Source organism: Ctenopharyngodon idella, chromosome 24 (assembly GCF_019924925.1).
Source record: "Ctenopharyngodon idella isolate HZGC_01 chromosome 24, HZGC01, whole genome shotgun sequence".
Classification (NCBI taxonomy): domain Eukaryota; kingdom Metazoa; phylum Chordata; class Actinopteri; order Cypriniformes; family Xenocyprididae; genus Ctenopharyngodon; species Ctenopharyngodon idella.
The window spans coordinates 16,394-43,978 of NC_067243.1; the positions used below are offsets into that span (position 1 = coordinate 16,394).

Consider the following 27,585-nt stretch of genomic DNA (forward strand, 5'->3'; position numbering starts at 1 on the left):
CAATTATTCTCTTGAAATATTAAATGTTTATAATTTTAGATAATAATTTTTTAGAATTTATAATTGTATTATTATTATTTTCTTCTTCGTCTTGTTCTTTCTTACAGAGTGTAGAGGACAGTACACTGTAACTCAGAGTCCATCAATAACAGCAGTTCAACCAGGACAAGAAGTCAGAATAAACTGTAAAACCAGCAGTGCAGTGTATAATGGTAATTACTTACACTGGTACTTACAGAAACCTGGAGAAGCTCCTAAACTCCTCATATATTATGCAACAAGCCGTTATACTGGAACTCCATCTAGATTCAGTGGCAGTGGATCTGGCAGTGATTTCACTCTGACCATCAGTGGAGTCCAGACTGAAGATACAGGAGATTATTACTGTCAGAGTTACCACAATGATCCAGTGTTCACACAGTGATAAAGAGTGGTACAAAAACCTCGGTCAGTCAGACGTCACAGTGATGCACTGATACAGCTGAGAGATACTGCAGCTGCTGATGGAGGATCACAAACAACACAATGTTGTATCAAACCTTTCAGAAACCTTATTTATGTATTTTGATGTACTAAGCATGTAACATAATCTTTATATTATATAAACGTTAGTGGTGCTTGGCCCTGCAAAACTTGCCACAATCTAACGCACGTACACCGGGAAACAAGGATAATTAACCCATTTGTGCCCAAATTTTTCTGAATGGTTTCATGCATATAGTCGTGTTAATAGTGTCCTATGTGAACATGTTCTGCATTTATTTTCCCCAGTTTTTTTTTTTCTTTTTTTTTCTTGAAAATCATATTTGAATGTGCGGCAATAGTTGCCGGTGGGCAAATATGTTGTATGCAATGTAAAATTTAACTAGGAGGAGAACATTTGGCATCTAACTCAAAATAACTGCTTTCAACAGATCAATCTTTATTCATAAACAGATTTATTATGTATGAAAGTGTGATGGAAATTTGGACCTAATTAATAATGAACTAACATTTCTTTTCTTCTACAGGCCTAATAAGCTAACTTTGAAATAGAGAAATAGTCACTAGGACTGAGTGTTGTAACAAGTGGAAAAATTCTGCTGTGCTGGCTAGACAGCATCCTTCTAACGGTAAAAAATTGTCTTTGAAAAATTGTTTTAACCTATTGAGTAATCTGAACTATTAACCCGGCGATATTTTTTGATGATCTTGTGATTCAGTTGTTCTAATCTAAATTTACTCCTCCAGTAAGCAGGACAGAGGAACTGAGATGTTTTTCTTAAATCTGAACCAATCATATTAAGACTGATGATAATGAGTAATAGATCATGCTATACTGACTGTGAAATGCACCTGAAATCCTATAAACCTGCTGTATTCCTTTGTTCGGAGAGAGATTCTCTGGAATTGATGGGAACTCTCCCGGCCGTGATTAAAGCTTTAAAGGACAAAAACTGGTTATTGCTGCAGCATGTCAGGTTAGGGAACACTAGGTTTTTGAGGGTCAAGATGTTGACCGAGATATTATTGAGTGTCGATTATGAGACGCTCCGAAAGATCAGGAAATTTATTGAGTGTCGATTTGGAGACGCTCCGAAAGATCAGGAAATTTATTGAGTGTCGATTAGGAGACGCCCCAGGAACAGGTAAACTTAAGTCAGGTGCGTCATGGAAAATCTACCACAAAGTCGAAAATTCGATGTGAACCCAAAAAGGCTGCATCTATGAAAAAACAAACAACAAATCCATTTGTCTTAAAGTGGTTGAACTTAGTGCAGAACAAAGTGCAGCCATTAAGTTGCCCCAGCAGGGCAGTGTGTATCAAAAAGTTAAATGAAAATAAATAAATAAAAATAAATAGATTGAAGAAAAAAATTAGACGGGACATTGGGGTGGACAGTAGAGCTTTAGAAAGATTGCTCTCTCTATTTAACTCAACAATTGATTAAAAATGACTGTATTTTTTGCTTAAAATGAACCCAAAGTATGTTGGAAATTAACCTTTATTTAAGGGTTAATAAATGAGCATTTATTTATAAGTTAAATGATTAATAATTAAACAACAGATATTTATTAAATTGCTTATTAATAAATGTTCACCTTTTGATTATTATTGTTGCCTCTAGTAATTATGTCTGATTTTTAATTTCCAACCTATTTTGAGTTCATTTTAAGTCAGCCATATAGTAATTTAAAAAAAAAAAAAAATACTTTAAATAAAACTGCCCAGCACGTTGGGCAAACATTTAACCCAACTGCTGGGTTAAAACAACCCAATTGCCGGGCTTGTCCATTTTCAACCCAACTTGGGTTGTTTTTAACCCATTATTTTTTAGAGTGTATATTTTAGGTGTGATATTATAAAAGCAAAAAGCACTAAACAAGACCAATAACCTTGATTTATTAACCCATTAAACACAGTATACCCCATTTACCCCGTCATATATGTACTTACAAGTCATTTGCCCACCGGCAACTATAGTTGCTGCTTGGACTTTTGACTAAGTATGCCAAAAACTATAGATCTCTTGTAAGATTTGTCTTGTTTGGATGATTCTAGAGACTTTCATGATTATGTAGATATATACAGGTGCTGGTCATATAATTAGAATATCATCAACAAGTTGATTTATTTCACTAATTCCATTCAAAAAGTGAAACTTGTATATTATATTCATTCATTACACACAGACTGATATATTTCAAATGTTTATTTCTTTTAATGTTGATGATTATAACTGCCAATTAGGGAAAATCCCAAATTCAGTATCTCAGAAAATTAGAATATTGTGAAAAGGTTCAATATTGAAGACACCTGGTGCCACACTCTAATCAGCTAATTAACTCAAAACACCTGCAAAGGCCTTTAAATGGTCTCTCAGTCTAGTTCTGTAGGCTACACAATCATGGGGAAGACTGCTGACTTGACAGTTGTCCAAAAGACGACCATTGACACCTTGCACAAGGAGGGCAAGACACAAAAGGTCATTGCAAAAGAGGCTGGCTGTTCACAGAGCTCTGTGTCCAAGCACATTAATAGAGAGGCGAAGGGAAGGAAAAGATGTGGTAGAAAAAAAGTGTACAAGCAATAGGGATAACCACACCCTGGAGAGGATTGTGAAACAAAACCCATTCAAAAATGTGGGGAGATTCACAAAGAGTGGACTGCAGCTGGAGTCAGTGCTTCAAGAACCACTACGCGCAGACGTATGCAAGACATGGGTTTCAGCTGTCGCATTCCTTGTGTCAAGCCACTTTTGAACAACAGACACCGTCAGAAGCGTCTCGTCTGGGCTAAAGACAAAAAGGACTGGACTGCTGCTGAGTGGTCCAAAGTTATGTTCTCTGATGAAAGTAAATTTTGCATTTCCTTTGGAAATCAGGGTCCCAGAGTCTGGAGGAAGAGAGGAGAGGCACATAATCCACATTGCTTGAGGTCCAGTGTAAAGTTTCCACAGTCAGTGATGGTTTGGGGTGCCATGTCATCTGCTGGTGTTGGTCCACTGTGTTTTCTGAGGTCCAAGGTCAACGCAGCCGTATACCAGGAAGTTTTAGAGCACTTCATGCTTCCTGCTGCTGACCAACTTTATGGAGATGCAGATTTCATTTTCCAACAGGACTTGGCACCTGCACACAGTGCCAAAGCTACCAGTACCTGGTTTAAGGACCATGGTATCCCTGTTCTTAATTGGCCAGCAAACTCGCCTGACCTTAACCCCATAGAAAATCTATGGGGTATTGTGAAGAGGAAGATGCGATATGCCAGACCCAACAATGCAGAAGAGCTGAAGGCCACTATCAGAGCAACCTGGGCTCTTATAACACCTGAGCAGTGCCACAGACTGATCGACTCCATGCCACGCCGCATTGCTGCAGTAATTCAGGCAAAAGGAGCCCCAACTAAGTATTGAGTGCTGTACATGCTCATACTTTTCATGTTCATACTTTTCAGTTGGCCAAGATTTCTAAAAATCCTTTCTTTGTATTGGTCTTAAGTAATATTCTAATTTTCTGAGATACTGAATTTGGGATTTTCCTTAGTTGTCAGTTATAATCGTCAAAATTAAAAGAAATAAACATTTGAAATATATCAGTCTGTGTGTAATGAATGAATATAATATACAAGTTTCACTTTTTGAATGGAATTAGTGAAATAAATCAACTTTTTGATGATATTCTAATTATATGACCAGCACCTGTATATGTCAACAAAAAATATTTATTAGTAACATGAAAATTACTTTTCTTTGGGAGGGTTTGCCTTCGCCATGCTTCCTGGAAGTAGAGGTAGGAAGTTGACAGCCTCATGTGACAGGAAGGAAGTGAATACCTTTTTTTTGTTCTTGAAATCCTTTATTTGGTTGTTTTCTTGCATGTCATTGAGACATAAAACATGGATAACATCTAGAAAAATACTAACAAAAGGAAAATGACAACTATACACTGCAGCAACTATAGTTGCCGGTGGGCTAAAATGGGTTAACGACACACACCTGAACTGAATGATGAATCAAATTAACAACCGGCAACAAACACAACAGGGGGAAAGTGGAAACTGAAACAAAGTCCAAACTAAGTGAGACTGTGACAGTACGCCCCCTCCTGGACAGGTGAGACCTCACACCAACAGATGGATGGAGGAGGCTTCGGTGGAGGATGGAGATCCGGAGAGGGATGAACAAACAGAAAGTCCAGGGTGGTGCAGGTGGAGGAACTGACCAGGGGATGGTCTTGAACAAGAACAGACAGATGCTGACCCAGACCACAGCCAGGACTGTAAGTTTCATCTAAATTTAAATGTTGAATATGACTCCACACATACACCACATATATTGTGATTGCATTCTTTACAAAACTAAAGTTTTTATTTATTTTATTTTATTTATTTTACTTGTCTTTTAATCTAACACACAGTAAGAGGGAGTAATTTGTTTTGAGAGTCAGTTGTTCTTTTTGACACCTGTGTGTTGCTGTAACCTGTTTCATCAAACACTAACTTTCAGTGAAGATTCAAGATGACTTTTCAGTAAAAACCTCATCATAAGATTCATTTAATTCAGATTGTTAATCATGTTATGAAAGCAACGACATAACTTTAAGGTTTGTTTTGTTTTGTGCGCAAAAACAAAACAAAAATAACGACTTTATTCAACAATCTCTTCTCTACCCTGTCAGACTCATACACAGTGAACGCAGTGCAGATCTTCTGTGTCTATGTCCTGTATTTGTTATAAAATGAGACTGATCTACAGTCTTCAGGATAATGATTTAAATAGAGAGAGTCACTTTGCATTGTCACACATGCTTCAGTGCTCTGAGAGTGTTTATAGTGCTGTGAGTTTAACACTTCATGACTGAGAGCAGAACAGAACACAATCTTCATCATCACACAAGACAAAAGAACAACAATGAACACAATCACCTTCTTCATCTGGACTCTCACACTGTTTGCTCAAGGTTTGTGTAACGCAGCTCCACAATTATTCTCTTGAAATATTAAATGTTTATAATTTTAGATATTTTTTTAGAATTTATAATTGTATTATTATTTTCTTCTTCTTGTTCTTTCTCTCAGAGTGTAGAGGACAGTACACTGTAACTCAGAGTCCATCAATAACAGCAGCTCAACCAGGACAAGAAGTCAGAATAAACTGTAAAACCAGCAGTTCAGTGTATAATGGTAATTACTTACACTGGTACTTACAGAAACCTGGAGAAGCTCCTAAACTCCTCATATATGAAGCAACAAGCCGTTATACTGGAACTCCATCTAGATTCAGTGGCAGTGGATCTGGCAGTGATTTCACTCTGACCATCAGTGGAGTCCAGACTGAAGATACAGGAGATTATTACTGTCAGAGTGTACACTATCCAAACAGTGTATGGGTGTTCACACAGTGATAAAGAGTGGTACAAAAACCTCGGTCAGTCAGACGTCACAGTGATGCACTGATACAGCTGAGAGATACTGCAGCTGCTGATGGAGGATCACAAACAACACAATGGTGTATCAAACCTTTCAGAGACTTTATTTATTTATTATGACGTATTTAGTAAATATGTAACATACAATCTTATATCCCTTACTAAACTGGTCTAAAATCTGGAGAAAATGTGAGTGGTGCTCGTCTCTGCAAAACTACACTACAATATTATTTATATTAATTTACTGTAGGAAAGTCAATCCCTTTAATTGCTCTTCCATACTTCACTAGAGGGTCACGTCTTTTACATAACTGAATTCTACACACCTTTCCTTTAAAGAGGACCCATTATGCCAAATTCACTTTTGCATGGTGTTTGGACATAAATGTGTGTTGGCAGTGTGTGAACACAACCACCCTATAATGATAAAAATCCAACCTCTTTTTTTTTTTTTTTTTTTTAATCCCCATAAATCATAAGCAGTGTCTCAGAACAAGCCGTTTCCAGATCCCGTGATGTCACATTAGCCACAGGCCCCGCCCACGAATGAGGATCATGGATTCTGCGCTGATGAAGACTAATTTATTCACTTTATAACTGTAAAACTTCGTTTGCACATCACTGCCTGTATATGGATGCTTTAGATGCAAAATTAAATGGTAAGAAACGTTTCAGATTATAATGATGTTTTAGTTGACTGATGTTATTACTGACTTTATATATTTGAATGTGTTAAGTGTTTTTTCATTGCGGATGACGTCATTACGTCGGAGCGTAAAAGAACCAGTGAACCGTTTTTTTTTCAACTGGTTTATTGAATCGAACTGTCCGAAAGAACCGGTTTGTGGAAAAGAACCGAAATTCCCAGCACTAATCCTGACACCGGAGAACGAGCTCTTGAAGCTCCGCCCTCTTAGCCCGAGCGCAGCAGCTCATTTGCATTTAAAGGGCACACACTGAAAAGGTGTGTTTTTGCTCAACCCCAAAAAGTGGCAATTTTAACATGCTATAAAAAATTATCTGTGGGGTATTTTGAGTTAAAACTTTACATACACACATCAGGGACTTATTTTACATCTGGTAAATGGGGGCATAATAGGTCCCCTTTAAGACTGTGGCTGCATCCAAAATCACATAATGTGTCAAAAGAAGTATGTCTGAATTCACAGTATTTATAGAACAGGCAAAAAGTACCGAGATGATCTACTACTTTCAGTGAGATTCTGAAGTGTGCATCTGATGGACACTTTACTATCCCATGAGGCCACAGGAGAGGATTTGTTAAAGTGAAGCAACCCAACTGATGCTGGTAGGTCACATGATAATGACATCATGGTAAATGTAGTACGTCCAGATTACATTCATACACACTCATACTATACAGAACATACTTTTTTAGCAGCCATTAAGTAATTCCTTACTCAAAATAAGTATATATGTACGACGTTCTCAATATAATTCATAATCCCACGTTTATAACGAACAACGCGTTATGGTTATTGTGTTATTACAAACTGTGTACGCAGGTGGTAAAGTTAATGTGGTACCACTACACTAAGCTTACTTTTGTAGATGGTTTATAACGGTGTGTTACTGATTAAGAAATAATGTCAAAAAAAAAAAAAAAATCGTGTTGTAACAGTTATTACTGCATGAAGATGAATGGTAACAATACCTGCAAAATACTGTTACATCCTGCAAGACTCCCGCTGCCATTCCTTCTCCAAAATATACCCTCAGCTGTTGTCAAGGCAACACTCCAAGTGTGTTGTGTCAAAACGCCCCACAGAACAGAGGGGCAGGGTGAGCAAAGCTCATTATCATTTAAAGACACATGCACTGAAATGGCTTGCTGAAAACAGAGCTGTTTTTGACCAGGTAAAATGAGTGTTTTCTTACAATACTAATGAGAATTTTTAATTAAAGTATATTACAAACTTTTCATTTAGAACCTGAAGAATCATATTAACTTGTACAAAAATGGCATTATATGACCCCTTTAAGGACAAGCATGTTACAATACAATACTTTTAAGCCACAGAAGTCGCTCACTTAACACAGAATTTTGCAATATGATCGGATATCAAAGAGCATAAAGTCTAAGACAACAATTTAAGATAGCAATTTTTTTTTTTTTTTTTTTTTTTTTTTACATAAATACATTTGCCTTCCATAGCAACTAGATAGCCTTAAAGGGATAGTTCACCCAAAAATGAAAATGTGATGTTTATCTGCTTAGCCCCAGGGCATCCAAGATGTAGGTGACTTTGTTTCTTCAGTAGAACACAAATGATGATTTTTAACTCCAACTGTTGCGGTCTGTCAGTCAAATAATGTGTGTAACTGGGAACTCCATCTATAAGAGTAAAATAAACACGACAGACAAATCCAAATTAAACCCTGCGGCTCGTGACGACACATTGATGTCCTAAAACACGAAACGATCGGTTTGTGCGACAAAACGAACAGTATTTATATCATTTTTTACCTCTAAAACACCACTATGTCCAACTGCCTTCAGCATCTGGTTAGTGAGGTCTGAACGCGCTCTGACAACGAACTCTCGCACTCATTGAAGCAAAACTCGAGACATCAGTTCCGTCATCAGAGCGCGTTTTCAGAGACCAGGAACTTAGCTTAGCTTCTGAAAACATTCAGAGATGAAGGAGAGTGGCGTGGATGCTTGATCTTCTCTTGATATCCTTCTTCATGCGGGGAGAGCAGATCCATCTGAACTTGTTCGAGTCCATGTCTAATTGCAGCGATGCGAGAAACAATGCTAACGTTAACTCAGTCACTTCCAAATCAGGCGGCTTATGATCAATGCAGCGAATTCGCGTGTACAAGAGGTGAAATCCATGTGGGGAACGAATCCCTCTCGCTAAACTCCCGATTGCACAATTCCTAGTGAGATGATGATGATGATGTTTTGCCTGTCGCATTCGCCATTTAATTAGCTCCTGAGAAATGCAATAGCTGCTGATAACACTGAGGAGCTTATATATGGATGCCGTGATAGGCGTCGTATTCCTATAGGAAGACGGGAGTCACCTGGGAGTCAGCTGATGCGAGCTTGACTGACGTGACCTGCCAGAACTGACGCGAACGCTTGATATTTACCTCAGAAAAACATATTCAGTGACCATAAACTTATTAGTCAGCTAGAAAAGTGTACTCTAGAAAGCAGCATTCTGATAAATATAGATATGCACCGTTACATATTCATTATAATGTTCTTCAATATTTATGCATGTTTAAATAAATCAGTTATGACAGCCACGATTTAAATTAAAAAAACCAAAAAAAAAAACCGAATTGGAGTAGAAATATGATTATGTAATTCTAAACTTTCTTTATTATAAAAAAAAAACATAATTGAGTGTAATTGAAGTGTTTGTATATAAATAAGTTCAATTTAGCCTTCATTATTATAGTAAAGTAGTACCAACTGACTCCCATGTGTAGTTTACAGCATTAGTTGAGAGATTTTTTTTCCTCTAGAAAATTTGCCATGTACTGTAACTGATATACTACATCCAAAATAATCAATATTGAATCGAATTGAATCAAAATTGTTATCGAATCGAACCGCAAGCATGTGAATAGAAATCGAATCGAATGGTGAAAATTGTGTCAGTACCCAGCCCTAATATTTACTCTCTCTTCATTTAATTTTTGAGTCCCATAAAGTTTCATATCACATTTATGCCGATGACATTCAGCTCTATTTTCTGTTAAAATCTAATTCAGTGTCCTCTCTGCTAGCTTGTTTAGAGGACATTAAGGTTTGGATGGACAATAATTTCCTTCAGTTAAATCAGAAAAAGACTGATGTTATGTTGTTTGGCCCTTCACACCTTTTAAATAATCTAAGTTCTACCCTGGGCCCCCTTCAAGATAACATTCGTGATAAAGTTAAAAATCTGGGAGTTACATTTGACCCTGAGTTAAAATTTCATAAACAAATCAATTCTGTAGTTAGCGCCAGTTTTCTGCAGCTTAGGGGACTTCGCAAGCTTAAAAATATTCTGAGTTGTAGTGATTTGGAGACCGTTATTCATGCTTTCATCTCAGCCAGGTTGGACTATTGTAACGCTCTATACGCTGGAATAAATCAGTCCTCGCTCTCACGATTACAACTGGTACAGAATGCCGCAGCTCGTTTTTTGACAGGGACAAAAAAGAGAGAACATATTACACCTGTGTTAGCATCACTTCATTGGTTACCTGTTCGATTCAGAGTTGATTTTAAGGTTTTAGTATTTGTATTTAAATCACTTCATAGTCTTGCCCCTTCTTATATTTCAGACCTTCTCCTGTGAGAACGCTCAGATCTTCCACCCAGATGATATTAAATGGTCCAAAATCTGGACTTAAATCCAAAGGTGACAGAGCTTTCTCAGTTCTTGGTCCTAAGCTCTGGAATTCCCTGCCTTTTTCCTATTAGACTATCCCCTACTCTATCTACATTTAAATCTTCTCTTAAGACATACTTTTTTTTCAGGCATATTCTTAATTTGATAATTTTCGTTTTAAATTGTTTTATTTTGCATGATGTTTTGTCTTAATTTTATTAATTTTGTTTTGTTTTCTTCCGATATATATTTTATTAGTATTTAAATTGTGTTGTATGAGGATGTTTTGTCTTGTATGTTGTGCAGCACTTTGGTCAGCATTTTATGTTGTTTTAAAGGGCTATAGAAATAAACTTGACCTTGACTTGACCTTGACCTTGGTATACTAAACTAAACCAGTCTGGACCAACATGGCATTTATGCTGGTTTATGTTGGATTTTTCATTGACATTATCGTCCCACTCTCTCATCTGTCACCTTCCTCCAATGCATTAAGTATGGGGATATTAATATACTTCCCTCATAATTCAGGAATGGGTGAATTGTCAGAGCAGAAAGTGGACTTTGTCTCCATTAGAGTCCCACTTTCTTATCTGTCGCCCCTCCGGCACAAGTCAGTGATAGTGTAGACGTGGAGCTGAACTCTACAGGCCCTTCAGGAGCAGGTTTGGACACTAAACGAATGAAACAAACATTATAGTCTTTATCCACCTTGTTTTTAACATAAGAGCAGCTCGGCCATTAGTAAATTGAATGTGTCTGGCTTCAGGTGTCATTCACTTCTGAAGACTTTGAGAAGAGAAGATACAATATGCTTATTCTTTGTCATTTATGAGTGTTTCATCAACTTTGGGCACCTAATATCCCAGGGGTTGAATTTTATTAAAATATAACAGATATAACTTTTGTCTTTTTGTAATAATCCTTTAACCAGACTATCAATGAGAAACAAGAAGTTAAATCAGACTTTATAAACATTGTATTTCAATCTTGTCAATTCTTTGGAGCCCCTAAAGGGACATGGTGAAGGGAAAAAAATATATATGATAGGAGAAAAAAAAAAGAAAAAAAAAAAGTCAATGCTTTCGCGTTCCACCGAGAAAATTTGCATTCGCCTGCAAAGAGCTCAGAGGGTTTTGTGAGCAAATGCAAAATTTATCGGGGTAACATAAAGGCATTGACTTATTATTTTTCCTTCAATCTCATATTTGTTTGTCCCATGTTCCTTTAGGGGGGTCCATAGACTTCACATATGAATGCTGGGTGAGAGAAAACACATTGACACTGAATTTCAAACCTGCTTCTCCTTGGAATACCATGCAATGAAATGTTTATTTTGGGAATTGTCTTTGAAATGTCTTTGTGACTGATCTACAGTCTTCAGGATAGTGATTTAAATAGAGAGAGTCACTTTGCATTGTCACACATGCTTCAGTGCTCTGAGAGTGTTTATAGTGCTGTGAGTTTAACACTTCATGACTGAGAGCAGAACAGAACACAATCTTCATCATCACACAAGACAAAAGAACAACAATGAACACAATCACCTTCTTCATCTGGACACTCACTCTGTTTGCTCAAGGTTTGTGGTAAAATATTCATAATGATTTATAATTTCTTTTAAAATGTGAAATATATTTAATTTTCTTTTCTTTTATCTTTCTTTCAGAGTGTAGAGGACAGATCACTGTAACTCAGAGTCCATCAACAATAACAGCTCAACCAGGACAAGAAGTCAGAATAAACTGTAAAACCAGCAGTAGAGTGTATGATGGTGATCGTTTAGCCTGGTACTTACAGAAACCTGGAGAAGCTCCTAAACTCCTGATTTATCAGATCAACAGTCTCCAGTCAGGAACTCCATCTAGATTCAGTGGCAGTGGATCTGGCAGTGATTTCACTCTGACCATCAGTGGAGTCCAGACTGAAGATACAGGAGATTATTACTGTCAGAGTTACCACTATATCAACAGTAAAGATGTGTTCACACAGTGATAAAGAGTGGTACAAAAACCTCGGTTAGTCAGACGTCACAGTGATGCACTGATACAGCTGAGAGATACTGCAGCTGCTGATGGAGGATCACAAACAACACAATGTTTTTTCAGACCTTTCAGAAACATTATTTATTTATTTTGATGTACTAAGCATGTAACATAATCTTTATATTATATAAATGTTAGTGGTGCTTGGCCCTGCAAAACTTTGCCACAACAATGTAATCTAACTGCAGGAAAGTCCGCCACTTTAATTGCACTTCCATGCTTCATCACTAGATGGCGTGTCTGTTACATAACTGAGTTCCCTATCTGTCAGTCACTTTGACGTTGTGTCGATGTGATGACACTAGTATAGTGTTTCTCAACCTTTTTTACTCGATGGCCTCCTCCTTCACCAGATCAATACTGCAGTGCCCCCCTAAGATGCTTGACATTTCCTCTTATACGACTGAGACTCCCATCTAAAGCCTGTCGGTTCACGTCGTCTCTGATAACAAGAACTTAATGCTGTTGGACAGGCTGTCTCTGCTGTACATGCCACGGACATGAACGAGAATAGTCCCGACCCAGCACACATGCAGGACCTATGCTCGTTTACCGATTTATTAATAATTAATAATCATCAATAATTAATAATAATAATGAAAAAGTTTTCAAAAACGTAATTTCTCTCATCACTACAGCAAACATTTTGAACATGTGTATGTTTGGCTTTATATTCATTGATACATCAGACCATGTAACATTGTATCTGGAATGGTAAAACATTGTTGACTTATCTTAAGTGTCTGAATTTCTGAGGAACTCTTATAGCGCTGCAGGACTAGCCTACAGCAAACACTGAACCAGACTATTAAATGTTGAGCAAGGGATCTCATTGGCTGCAGGATCAGCAGAGACCAATCAGCCTGAGTCATTTGGTATTGATGTGATTGCTTACAGACTGCATGTAAAGGACCGATCGAAGCCTGTGCCATCTTCAGTTTCATGACCGAACTAGATTTCTGACATGACAATTCTTGGAGAGTTTGTCATGGTAATGAATATGACAATGTTAATGTGTTTGGTCTGCTGCTGTTGATTATATCTGCTGTAGAGTACAGAACTTTCCACTGCCAAAACACACACAACATGCTGCTGCTGCTGTACGAGCAAACATGAATCACCCCATAGCAGATCTGGACAGGTGGAGCTGGGGGAGGTGGAGGGTTTCTGAAAGTACACTGCACTGCTACAGCAAACAATAGACAAGTGTTTGAATGTTGAGCAGCAAGATCATTGACTACTGATACAGCAGGAATCATTCAGTTGTGTCCTGTAGAGAATGATGTGTAAATGTGTGTGTCTGACTCTGTATATTTACTGTTACTGTGCTTTGGTGATGTAAAGCCTTTCTTTTAACCCTGTCAGTAAAACTATTGGACTCTGAATGTATATCGTCCTGATCTCTCTTCTGTCTTTTGCATTCAGAGGGTGTTTTACATGAGCGGCACATGCTTCACTGCTCTGAATGTGTTTATAGCTCTATGAACTGAACATGACATGATCAAGAGCTCTTCTTCATCAACCAACAAACATGACTTTCAGCTGCAGCTGCTCATAAACACAATCACTGATCACAGACAAACACTAATAACACTAGATCATCTAAATCAACATCAATCTTGTGTTTATGAAGAGAATGAGTCAGTGTTTAATATGATCATCATGTTTTAGGTGTAATATATGATCCCTGTCAATCAAACTGAACAGACTGAATTCAGTCACTTCTGCTGTCTGGACGTGATGCTTTCCATTTGATGTTCATGACATTTTCATATATATTTTCATCACCACATTTTCAGCAGAAGTGAAACTGGTGTGTTCCAGTCCAGATCATGTGACCAATCAAACAGTGAGACTGAAAAGCCCATTTGCATTGTCAGGGTGGAGTGATTCTGATCCTCTCAGAATAGAGCAGCTCTGTCTCCAGAGACCATGTTCAAACCCCAAGAGCTTTATTTGACATTTACATCAAGCTTGTGAAAAGCACCTGCATCTTCATCTGTTAGTTGAATGATGTTGTCAGACACAAAGTGAACTTGTTGAGAAGCTTTATTGAATGTTACAGCAGATTGAAAGATCACACAGTGCTTTGACACGCCAGCTCTCTTTCAGTATTGAGTTGTAAATCACTACAGCTGCAGCACTAGACTCATGTGAATCCTGCCTGACACAGGACACTCAGATACGGCTCATCTTCAGGAGAGAAACATCAGCACTCAGAGCTCTTGTGGAACGAGACCTCATGAGGAGCTCCATCATGTGTTACTCTGCAGACGTACACCTCTCCCTTTTCCCAGCGTGCTTTGCTGAGGGTCAGGACGCTACTGCGGCTGTAGCGGCCGTCCCGCTGGCTCTCTGCGCTGGTCACGACCCCCTCGGTGACCTCTGACCCGTCCAGTGTCCAGCTCACCAGCGCCCCCTGTGGAGAGTAAGAGCTGAGCAGGCAGAGCAGTGCGGCTGAGTCTCCAGAGATCTGCAGAGAAGAGGGCGGCAGCAGAGACACTGAGGGCTTCACTGTGGGACCAGCTGCAGGAGACAAACACAACACATTCACAAACACAAAGAAAACACACTGTTTCACTCACAGCATTTCAACAGCAGCAAAAATCACAACAATCTGATCCTTCATGACATTCAACATCACTAGAGCTGATATAATATACAATATACAAACTACACAATCACTATATACATTTAAATCAAACCTCAGAAGTTAAACTCAATATACTGAGACACTGACTGCTTTAATTCCAGCAGTTTTTGCATCCCAATATAAAGTACATTTTACTTACGTGAGATATTCAACTCAAAATGTAACTCAATTTCAAAGTTTGACTAAAGCTCAGATCAAATGATGATTATATCACTGATAAGAACTAGAAAATAATACAATTTGTAAATTGTACTTGAATTATAAAGCACTGAATTATAAGCACAACATGAACAAAAGAGATTCAGTATCATTGACTGAAATACAGAAAGTAGCAACATTTACATTCTGATGTCAGATCTATTTTTTTCGCCACGTATGATATCTACAATAAAAATGAACTACATATGAACCCAGTATAGAAATAAATAAAGGGAAATTAAACCTGTAATAAACTGATTAAACTCACAGTGAGACTCATTATGGAAATGCATTTAGAGATTTTTTAAATGTTGTTCTTCTGAATGAATAAACATGACAATATCATTGTTTTAGATTAAATAATTATAAAACAATATCAGTAACACTTTAATTAAAGCCTTCATACACAATGTATTTTAAAAGTATTTTAGTGCATTAATTAATCTTTCTTTTATACATTATAATGTGTGTATGATCTCATGAATAATTATAACCGCAATTATAACACATTATAATACTTATCTATTCATTGTTACATTGTTACACAATGCATTAAAACTCATGACAAAACAACCATTTTCAGATGTAATGATGAATTTGCAAAAATTATATTGCATTTTTGCATTTATAATGCACATTTTAATGCACAGTTATTTATGAAAAGATACATATAAGGCATTATAACGTACATTATGAATAGCTTTAAGGCTTCAAGTAAAGTGTTACAACAATATCTAATAATAATCGCCATTAATGTTTTTCTTGTTTCAACTTTAAATCATTTTAACTCTAAATTGTTCTTTATTACACTTTATTGTATGCTGACAGTTACATTGTACTGATCAAATAAGTACTGAGTAATATTAATTAACTGCATGTACTTACTATAGAGTTACAGTTAGGGTTTGGTTCAGGGTTAGTTACTTGTATTTATGCATAATTTACTGTTATTACTATAATAAGTACATGTAGTAATGTGTAACTTCTTCAACTTAAAATAAAGTGTTACCTTTTTTCTTAAATAGGAATTAAAAAACAGACTTACAGACCACCAGTTTAGTTCCTCCACCGAAAGTCCACCACAGTGATACAATCTAATGAAACGGTCGTACAAAAACCTCTATTCCACTCGAGTGAACACAAACTCCAGCAGAGAGAGAGAAACAACACTTCAACACACTGATATTAGAAGAAACTCAGATCTTCTCAACACTCAAACATTCAGTTTGGACTAAATGCTTCTCAAAGGAACAACAATCACTTTTTCACACAAACAAGCATTTATTGATCTCATTTACAACAGACATGATTCATTTTGGCTTTATATCCTATATTTCTCATTCGTTCTCTCGTTGTGTGCTGATATAACACTGTTTAAAGAAACAGATCTGTGACCTTTGACCTCTTTTATCATGGATGATGTTGTGAGTTTCTCATAATGATCTTCTGTTCTTCATATGAAACTCAATCATCATGATTCACAGAAAAACCTGCAGCTTCAGACTTCAATCTTCAGTCAAAATCTGTTCAAATATTGAGTTTACTGAATAGCCAAAGTCAATAGAAAGAGTCAACAATGAAAATATAAAAGGTATTTTGCATGTTCTACACAGTCAAGCATGTTTTCATATTCAGGTCTGTTATAAAAGTATCTGGACTCATTATGAATCTCCCAGCCTGGTCTCATTGTTAATACGCAGGTATAAATACGTAACTTTCCAAGACACAAAACACTTTTGTACGTTTAGAAAGGTGCTGAAACGTACAATATTGACATATTTAGAGGACTAAAACATAAAAATATTTATTATAATATTAATATTTTTTTCAGCGAAAAAAAGTAAAATATTTACGAATCTTTTGTCATAAATATATAATGTATAATTTCCCTTGTATCGTTTGTAGATAAATGTAAGATCCCTAAACCCCATCCCGAACCTAAACATACATATTTTACACAGAATGTTAAAAGAAAAAAAAAACATAATGGACAGAAATGTGTAGGAAAATGACAATTTTAGTAAAAATATAACATTAAAACGATATTTTGAGCCACTAATCCTACACCTACCCCTAAACCAACCCATAACCATTTCTTTAAACTACCTACTGTTATAAATAAAATAACAAACAAAACAAGCGAAACAACAATAATTTATTTATTGTGAATATGTCCAAAAGTGGTACCAAAAGTAGTTCAAATGATGATGAGTTGCAGTCACAGTCCTCTCTGGCAGTAATAGTTTTTTAAAGGGTACAGAGCAGAATTTAACTTATTAATCCATGAAAATATGAATCCGGCTTCTCTCTGTGAAGACCCGCACTCATTTCAAATGTCAATCCACTGAAACACGGCATGTTGCAATCTGTGACAAAGCAGGTGAGAACCAATGAGCGTTCGATATCAGTGCCGTAAACCATGTCGTAATGGTTCTTCTTCTTCTTCTTTTAGTTTTATGACTCCTAACCGTAGTCTTGTGTAGATTATTTCCTCTCTTCTGTTTCTACAACCCCAGGCAAAAATTATGGGATCACCACACTTAGAGGATGTTCACTCAGATTTTTTACTTTATAGCAAACAAACAAATCACAGATATTACACAAAAAAGGTTTTGTTCAATAGCTTAACATTCTGGCTTCAGGAAACATACCTCAAACAAATCCACTTTTGTTACTATTATTAATGGCATGTCTTTTTCCAGAGCAAGTAGAGGAAAAAAGTATGGAATCACTCAATATTGAGGAAAAAAGTATGGAATCATCTATTTCCATTTTAAACAAATACTGGGACAAGTCTAAAAATGCTAATTAGTCAGCAGTTAAAAGGGAGTGCTTGCACCTTAATGGGTTGTTTGACTTGGCTAATTGAAATGAAATATGGCCCCAAGAAGAGAGTTCTCAGTTGAAACAATGGAAAGGATTATAAAACTCCTTCAACAAGGAATTTCAATACGGAGTATGGCCAAAGAAGTTGGTTGCTCCCAGTCAGCTGTGTCTAAAATTTGGTGCAAGTATAAACTAAATGGGAAGGTTATAAAGCAAGACATAAGGGCAGACCAAGGAAGACGTCAGAGCGTCAAGATAGAAATCTCAAAGCAATATGCCTCTACAATAGAAAACACACAACAAAACAAAAGAAAAACAGACAGAATCAGGAGCCAATTTTTGGGACAGAACAGTAAAAAACCAGCTTGAACTTACATATAGAGCTTACTGAGCTTACATATAGAAAAGCCACATGAAAACGAGTACTAACACTTAAACAAAAGAAAACAAGGTTACAGTGGGATAAAGAGAAGAGATCATGGATTCTGGATGATTGGATGAAAGTGTTATTCAGTGAAGAATCGCGAATCTGCATTAGCCAAGGAGATTACGCTGGAACTTTTGCCAGGTGCCGTTCTGATGAAACAGATAAAGACGACTGCTTGAAGAAAACAATCAAATTCCCCAACTCATTTATGATATGGGGGTGCATGTCAGGTAAAGGACCAGGGGAGATGACAATCATTACCTCAACAGTAAATGCACTGGTGTACATTGAAATTGTGGACACTTTTCTCATTCCATCGATAGAAAATGCATCTCGCCACAGAGCAAAGAGTGTTAAAGCTTTTCTTCAGGAAAGGCATATCAACTCAAAGACATGGCCAGCAAACAGTCCAGATCTCAATCCTATTGAAAATTTATGGTGGAAATTATAAACACTGGTCCATGACAAGGCTCCACCCTGCAAAGCTGATCTGTCAAACGCTATTTGAGAAAGTTGAAACCAGCTTGATGGGGAATATTGTTTGTCATTAATGAAGTCCATGACTCAAAGAATTTAGGCTGTCAAAAGCCAGAGGAGGAGCAACAATTGTTTTTTTGTTGATGATTCCATATTTTTTTCCTCAACATTGAGTGATTCCGTACTTTTTTCCTCTACTTGCTCTGGAAAAAGACATGCCATTAATAAAAAAAAAATGTAAGTGGATTTGTTTGAGGTATGTTTCCTGAAGCCAGAATGTTAAGCTATTGAACAAAACCTTTTTTGTGTCATATCTGTGATTTGTTTGTTTGCTATAAAGTAAAAAATCTGGGTGAACATCATCTAAGTGTGGTGATTCCATAATTTTTTCCAGGGGTTGTACTATTAAATGTTCTTACTTTAATTGATTTTTGAATTCTGTAATATTCTCTTCCTTTATTATCTAAATCCCATATTTTTGCCACTGTTTGTCATTATTACTTTTTATTATAGCTTTACCTTCATTGTTTTCCAAGAGGAATCTCAATTTTATCAGTAAGATTTAGTGCTTTTTTCACTAATTTATCAGCTTCCTCATTACCTAAGATTCCTATATGTGCTGGTATCCAACTAAACTGAACATCTATTCACAATCTTTATAAATTTAACAATGCTGTGTATTTTTATGTTTTAGTGATATAAATACGTCAATATTGTATGTTTTTTGTGTGTATGAACAATGACTGAATTCATATGTTTGGGTGAACTAACCCTTTATGCACCCAAATAGAAACTGTATGAAATTTATGTATGCATTTATATTATAGTACCTTGAAAAAGTAAACTTTAAGAAATAAGCAGCTTTAATTAGCATTTGTGCCTAAGACACTAACAAAAAAGGATTTTCAAAAATCACATTTACATTTGACCATTTGGCAGATGCTGTTATCCAAAGTGACTTACAGTGCTCTTATTACAGGGATGATCCCCGTGGAGTAACCTGGAGTAAAGTGTCTTGCTCAAGGACACACTGGTGGTGACGGCTGCGGCGATCGAACCAGAAACCTTCTGCTGACCAGCTCAGCAGTTTAACCCACTACACCACAAAAGTAATGAAGCTACAACAAAAATTAGCCTGTAATTGTAAAAATATGAAAGGAAATATGGCAAGAAACAGAATGCTGACATGAATTGTAAAATGTTTTAATCTGTTTATTTAGTCATGCTGATGGAGAGCAGCCAGATTGTCCCACACATCTTCTCCCACTCTTGCTTCAAGGTTGTGGGGTTCAGGGGTCCATCATCATGGTCTTCCTCATCCTCTGGATCAACGATGTCCCCATTGAGAAGAGCAGTAGTGAGGGACATGATGGATGACAAAGACAGGTGAAGGTGTTCACGGTGGTCAGCTGCAGAATGGGCACAGCTGTGTTGAGATGGCAGCAGGATGTGGGGATCATCGCCCGCAAATACGTGATTGTTAGAACAATAAATTTGAATAAAGCTTTGTTTCATGTGCTGTTGACTTGTATATGCATTTATTTATTGTTATTGTTACTTTCATTAATTCTTTTACTTTTTTTTATTAATTATGCTATTATTATCAGTAAATTTATATATTTTATTAATTCATGCATTAATTCATTGCTTGACTGTAAATTGAGATGTATTCACATCAGCTGTAATTGTCTAGTGTGTGTTCATGCGTAGCTATGTCATATGACAAAACTTTACATTTTGCTTGTTTTACTAAAGAAGTAAAACGAAAAGTAATATAATTAAGTTTTGGTCAGCATTTATCAATATTATTGTGTAGAAGTGTTGGGGTGGGCTAGCAATGCAATTCATTCTGGGGTAATCTTAATTTTTAAGTAGTTTATACTTTTTGAGTATAAAATCAACAGTCTTCTTCAAAGGCGAGATCTTCGAGCAGCTGCCCGACGTCGTCTTTGTGCAGACATTGCAAACACTGAGGAAAACCGCACTAGGTAGGGTTGTGGAGTTACTGGTGCTGTGAGGTGTTAGTGCACCTGTCGCTCATATCTTTACTTTTATTGCAGGACCTATAATTACATACAAGATCAGGGAAAATACCATGGTTGTATCTGTAACAATGAACAATAATAATGACAAAAAAAAAAACAAATATGGGTTTGTATACATCATAGTTTGAGATTAAGCATGATAACGAGGTTAAATATTTTGAATACATCATAATGCATAAAAAGTATTTGTTTATTATTTATAAGCCTGAGGGATGAAACTATAGAGCTAACTCAACAAGAAAAAGAGGAAAACATAAAAGAGATTTATGCCACTTTTACTTGTGGATGAACATTTTTGCATATAAAATAAAGAAATTAACAACATATTCACGCAAATTTGGGTTTTCGTAACAAAAAATAAACTGTGGGTCACATTAGTATTTAAAAATATAAGAACTTTAAATTGATCCAAAACATATTAGTTGTACTACAATCACAAAATTACTGGGCAGCTGTTTCTTCAACAAGACCACAAAATAAGCAAGTTTAATCAATATCAAGATATTTACAGATAGATGAATTAAGCCTGTCACTCATATCTTTAAAGTTGTTGCACTTGTGATTACGTGGTAGGTCACACGATAACGCCAACATGGCAGATTATGTCCGGATCGCATTCATACTCAACGAGATTTGGCTATTAAGTACCTACTCTTTTAGCGCTCGTTAAGTAAGTACTTATTGAAATTAAGTACCTACTCATTGAGTAGGCGGTTTCGGATGCAGCCTGTGTCTACGCAAAGGCGTTCATTTTCAAGGCCAACAGGTCGCCGGCGCCGCCATTGTGCAATATAGGCTACCCACAAATTACCGTGGGACGGCGGGTGTTCATTTCATACTCTCTGAACAATGGTAGCTTATTTAATGTATAAATTAAGATATGTGTCCATAAAAAAAAATGGTAAAGAAATGCTACATACTTTGTTATCGTGGCGTAATAATCTGCTTGGTTGTAAAATGTCGACTATTGGCTGTATGAATTGAAATCAAATGAAATCGATACCTGTGGAATTGTTCACACGCAGTTCAACTAATAAAGATCTTCATCGCTGACAAACAATAGGAAGCATTTGCAGATTTGCTTTTAATTGACTGTAGGTCCACTGCCACTTCATCCAACACTGAGAAACCGCTTCAGACGATTCAGTGCGTGCAGGAACTGAACAAATCATTCAAACTGATTCGCCAACCAATTTAGACAGTTTTACCGACTTGTTTGATCAAGTCTTTGAACAGAATCGACTCAAAAGAGCGATTCATTTGTGAATGGGGCATCGTTCATGAAAAAAAGAGACAGCGCGCTTGGAATAAACTACGCATTTCTTAACATGTACAGTACTGCATTAAAATAAAGTAACGAGAGGAACGTCGCCCAACGTAGCGAAGTAAAAGTACAGATTTTTCATTACAAATGCACTCAAGTTAAAGTAAAAGTACCCACATTTAAATCTAAAAAGTACAAATTTTCCAAAAAATTACTCAAGTAAATGTAACGAAGTAAATGTACTTCGTTTCTACCCACCTCTGGTTAATTATCTGAACCTGCTCCTCCCGAACTTTGTTAATAAAACATTTCAATTCACCTATAGGTGAAAAGGGAACTTCTTAAACGTTTCAAATGGGTCAGGAGCAGCACAGTCCCGAATGAAACATCCCCATCTGACTAACAGAGAACCGTATGGGAACGTTCTGTTAATGTCCCAAATGTCCTTTTTGTAACGTTCTTATGTGACCTTAGAATAACCAATATGAAACATCCCCCTAAAGTCATATAAGGAAACTTGAACTGCAGCACTTTCATTACCAAAAGAAGATGTTTTAAGAACATCCCTAATTTTCTGTAAAGGTTCAGGATTTTTGTCACTTTTAGGGAACGGTGTGAGATGGACGTTCATCTGCACATCATCAGTGTCTCAATAGTCAGAGTAAAAATAAAACTACTGAACTAACTAAAAATAACATTAGTCAGAGTGTAAATCAATATTCTTTAACTCTAGTGTATATTAGTTTGTCTGTTGTAAATCCTGCCCACTTCTTTGCATTGTCACACATGCTTCAGTGCTCTGAGAGTGTTTATAGTGCTGTGAGTTTAACACTTCATGACTGAGAGCAGAACAGAACACAATCTTCATCATCACACAAGACAAAAGAACAACAATGAACACAATCACCTTCTTCATCTGGACTCTCACTCTGATCGCTCAAGGTTTGTGTAATACAATTTTTACAATGATTATTAATTGTCTTAAAATGTGTAATATATGTTTTTTTTTGTTTTTTTTTTCCCTTTCCTCTCAGAGTGTAGAGGACAGATCACTGTAACTCAGACTCCAGCAATACTAGCAGCACAACCAGGACAAGAAGTCAGAATAAACTGTAAAACCAGCAGTACAGTGTGTGGTAGTAGTTACCTACACTGGTACTTACAGAAACCTGGAGAAGCTCCTAAACTCCTGATATATGCAGCAACAAACCGTTACACTGGAACTCCATCTAGATTCAGTGGCAGTGGATCTGGCAGTGATTTCACTCTGACCATCAGTGGAGTCCAGACTGAAGATACAGGAGATTATTACTGTCAGAGTGTACACTGTTCTGGTAGTGCTGTGTTCACACAGTGATAAAGAGTGGTACAAAAACCTCGGTCAGTCAGACGTCACAGTGATGCACTGATACAGCTGAGAGATACTGCAGCTGCTGATGGAGGATTACAAACAATGGTGTATTCAAACTTTCAGAAACTTCATTTATTTATTGAGATGTACTAAGTAAACATGTGACATTTAATCTTATATCCCTTGCTTGCTTCCCCAGGTGAAAAAAAAAAGTACACTTCCAAAATGTACTTTTCAGCTCTATTTTCTCACAATAATTTTGTACTTAATATACTAAAAATTCTTCTTTAGTACTTCTTGAAATAATCTTAAGAACATCTAAGTGTACTTAACTGATATTTTGAGACACCATGAATATGAACTAAAATGTGCTTTTAACACTATCTCTGTATTCAAAACATGTATTTAGCTACTACTTGTAGTTCACTTGAACCTATTATTATTATTATTATTATTATTTATACTGAATGCTCCACTACCAAGGAAAATTCCTAGTGTGTGCAAGAACAGCTGGTAATAAAGCTGATCCTGACTGTGAACAAACTCTCAGCTAACAGGGACGAGCAGGTATTACAGTAATCAAGGCGTGATGACAAATAGTTTCACCGTCTTTGACACTGATAAAGGGACGGAGCTGGGAGATGAAAGAATGCTGATTTGGTGATAGAGTTAATATGAGCCTGAAAGGAGAGAGTGAAGATTACACCTACATTTTTAACAGTACTTGATGGTTTGATGTCATAAATACATGGAGAGACATAGTGATTGACAGGTGAAAGTAATCAGTAACCAAGCGAACAAACTAGGGAACTCCATGATAAAACAGAAACAAAATAAAAAATAAATGATTAAGTGATGATTAAATGGTGACAGAGTGTTAATTTATTTTTTACATTTTAAAGTTCAGGATTGGGTAAAGTGATGGAATGTCTCGAAACGAGTTGAATACGGTACAAGAAATCTCACACAGAACAGAATAAAATCATTAGAATGTAAAATAAGGTAAATGTGATGATACACTGAACATATTTGATCAATCTTAATGACTAAATAGAATAAAATCATCCTATTAATTTCATGAATTCAATATTCTATAATCCTAAAATAATTTGTGAACATTTGTACATCTTTAAAATTGTTTATATGTAAAACTGTATGATTTAGATTGAAGCACGTACATACAGTACATCCTTGTTGTAAATTAGTGTTTATGCAAACGTACGTATGTCAGACCAACACTTTATGTACTAATATGCTCATGAGATCACGTTACACACACAATTTGAAACAGGAAGATCTGTAAATTATATAAAACATGTTTACTTGTGATAAATAGTTTACACTTTAGATTATGGGATGCAGAAAGTGTTGTAAATAACTTACTACAGTCGGCTACAAGTCTTCATGTAGTTTTCACGAAAGCCCTGGAGCTTTCAAAAGTCCACTTCCAAATGATTTTGCAGACAAATATATGTGTATTTCTTGGTCCAGGTAACACGAAGAAAGAGTAAACATTGCTCATTTACATATACAGACTATCAACACTGTAACAATACAAAGTGGGTTGAAAATCAGCAAAGTTACACTTTAAGAGGCAACTTACAAGCGAAGCTAGTAAGAAAGAAAAAGAGAAGCTCCGTCAGTTCTGTTGCTCTCTCCAGCCCTTTGTAGGGCAGACTGAAGGATGGACGTAGACTATGTCTGTTCGTTCTCTAGGAGAGTCCTGCTTCATGATTACATGCTGCTGCAGAGGCTTAGACCCGGGGAATGAGTGTTTGGCAGACCAGGGACTGAATCTCCACTAGCATCCCACTCTCTTGACTGCAACTGTAAGAGACTGTCCTCCTCCAAAAAACGACCCTATAGGTCTTTTTTTTTTCAAGCACCTTATTACAACCTTATTACGGCAAAATTCATTTTTTTATTAACGACTACACCTACCCCATCCCTAAACCTACCCTTAGTGATTTATAATGCATATACACTTTATGAGCACATGTGTTCCCTGGGATCGAACCCACGATCGTATGATCACAAGATTGCATAAAGTTGTATATTGCAACTTTAGTAAACGCTCCTATGGGTCGTATTTCAGGAAGAGACAAATGACCTATATGGGAGTATTGGTTGGAGGACATGTTGGGCTACACCAGCACAATTTTTCTTGACCAGTTAGACCAGCACTAAACCAGCCTGGACCAACATGGCATCTCATATTTGTTTGTCCCATGTTCCCTTTAGGGGGTCCATAGACTTCACATATGAATGCTGGGTGAGAGAAAACACATTGACACTGAACCTGCTAATCCTTGGAATACCATGCAATGCAATGTTTATTTTGGGAATTATCTTTTAAATGTCTTTGAGAGTGAGCTGCAGTCTTCAGGATAATGATTTAAATAGAGAGAGTCACTTTGCATTGTCACACATGCTTCAGTGCTCTGAGAGTGTTTATAGTGCTGTGAGTTTAACACTTCATGACTGAGAGCAGAACAGAACACAATCTTCATCATCACACAAGACAAAAAAACAACAATGAACAAAATCACCTTCTTCATCTGGACTCTCACACTGATCGCTCAAGGTTTGTGTAACGCAGCTCTACAATTATTCTCTTGAAATATTAAATGTTTATCATTTTAAATAATATATATATTTTTTTCTTGTTCTTTCTCTCAGAGTGTAGAGGACAGATCACTGTAACTCAGAGTCCATCAATAACAGCAGTTCAACCAGGACAAGAAGTCAGAATAAACTGTAAAACCAGCAGTGCAGTGTACAGTAGTAATCGTTTATACTGGTACTTACAGAAACCTGGAGAAGCTCCAGAAGTGCACACAGCATCAACAGTAAAGCTGTGTTCACACAGTGATAAAGAGTGGTACAAAAACCTCGGTCAGTCAGACGTCACAGTGATGCACTGATACAGCTGAGAGATACTGCAGCTGCTCATTCAACACAATCACACACAACACTGATCACAGACAAACACTAATAACACTAGATCATCTAAATAAACATAAATTTGCTTAAAGCTCATCAGTATTTTTGTATATAACATGAATATTTTGTTGATGTGATCATGGCTTTTATTCCAGTAAGGACTGTTATTGTTTTATTAGTGTTTCATAGTAAGGACTGATTGCCAAAACCAGTTTAATAATATGATTGTCATAATTTAATTACATTTTTATATTTTTTTATAGGATGATTGTAGTGATGTTTTCATTTGTTGTATGTAGAGATTGTGGATCTCTTCTGTTGTGTTTGTCTCTTCTCCATCTTCACTCTCAGTGTTTCATCATCTCTCTGTTCCACATGATGTTCACTTGAGTTTCTCTGTAAATTATATTCAATGATCTGAATTCAATTCAAACATGTTCTCAAGCTCAACTCTTCAACAGTGAATGTAAGCCACATCTTCAAATCTCACACCACTGAATGATTTACTGTCAGAGACTGGGTTGCTCTCCTCAAATATGTCTCAACATCGTCTCCAACTTTTCTCAGATTTGCCAAAGTCTGAAAAAGTCCATTTAAATTCGTACAAGGCCAAATGATCTGAGCTTAAGTTAACTTTGTTTGTCACGGAGCAGAAATGTGTCTTTGACACTGGTGTCATACATACACATAAATACATCCACAGAAGTGCTTAACAACACGACACACACTGACACACAAACACAGAAATAAACAGAATTACACCATCCACATCATTCCTAACATATTTCCAAACATCCCACAATTAATGAAGGATCAGTATTCTAAAGTGTTACCAATACAATTAGTATTTCTAGCAGTACAGGTGTTGTACAAACAGTATTAGATAAAGTACACATTAGTGTTGTAGTACTCGAGACCGGTCTTAGGACCATTTTTTGAAGGTCTTGGTCTTGTCTTGATCTCAGACTAAAAGGACTCGGGATTTTATTTCAAGACCGGTCAAGACCACAACTGCGGGGATATCACTAAATTGCTGTTGCATTGTCTGATTTCTTTGTTAACATCATTAATTTGATTAGATGTAAAATTTCCTG

At 36.6% G+C, this 27,585-nt stretch overlaps 1 long non-coding RNA gene and 1 gene segment (V, D, J or C); one reads left to right on the top strand and one right to left on the bottom strand.

The window, feature by feature from the left end:
- Window positions 1–11,500: 11,500 nt before the first annotated feature.
- Window positions 11,501–13,692, top strand: LOC127506589 (uncharacterized). Its single transcript, XR_007928057.1, has 2 exons — window positions 11,501–11,844; window positions 11,932–13,692. It is a non-coding gene; the product is annotated as an uncharacterized LOC127506589 (long non-coding RNA).
- A 646-nt stretch (window positions 13,693–14,338) lies between these two features.
- Window positions 14,339–16,472, bottom strand: LOC127507161 (immunoglobulin lambda constant 7-like). The segment is given in 3 exon segments: window positions 14,339–14,833; window positions 16,204–16,252; window positions 16,464–16,472. Coding segments are annotated over 3 exon segments (375 nt in total).
- Window positions 16,473–27,585: the final 11,113 nt, after the last annotated feature.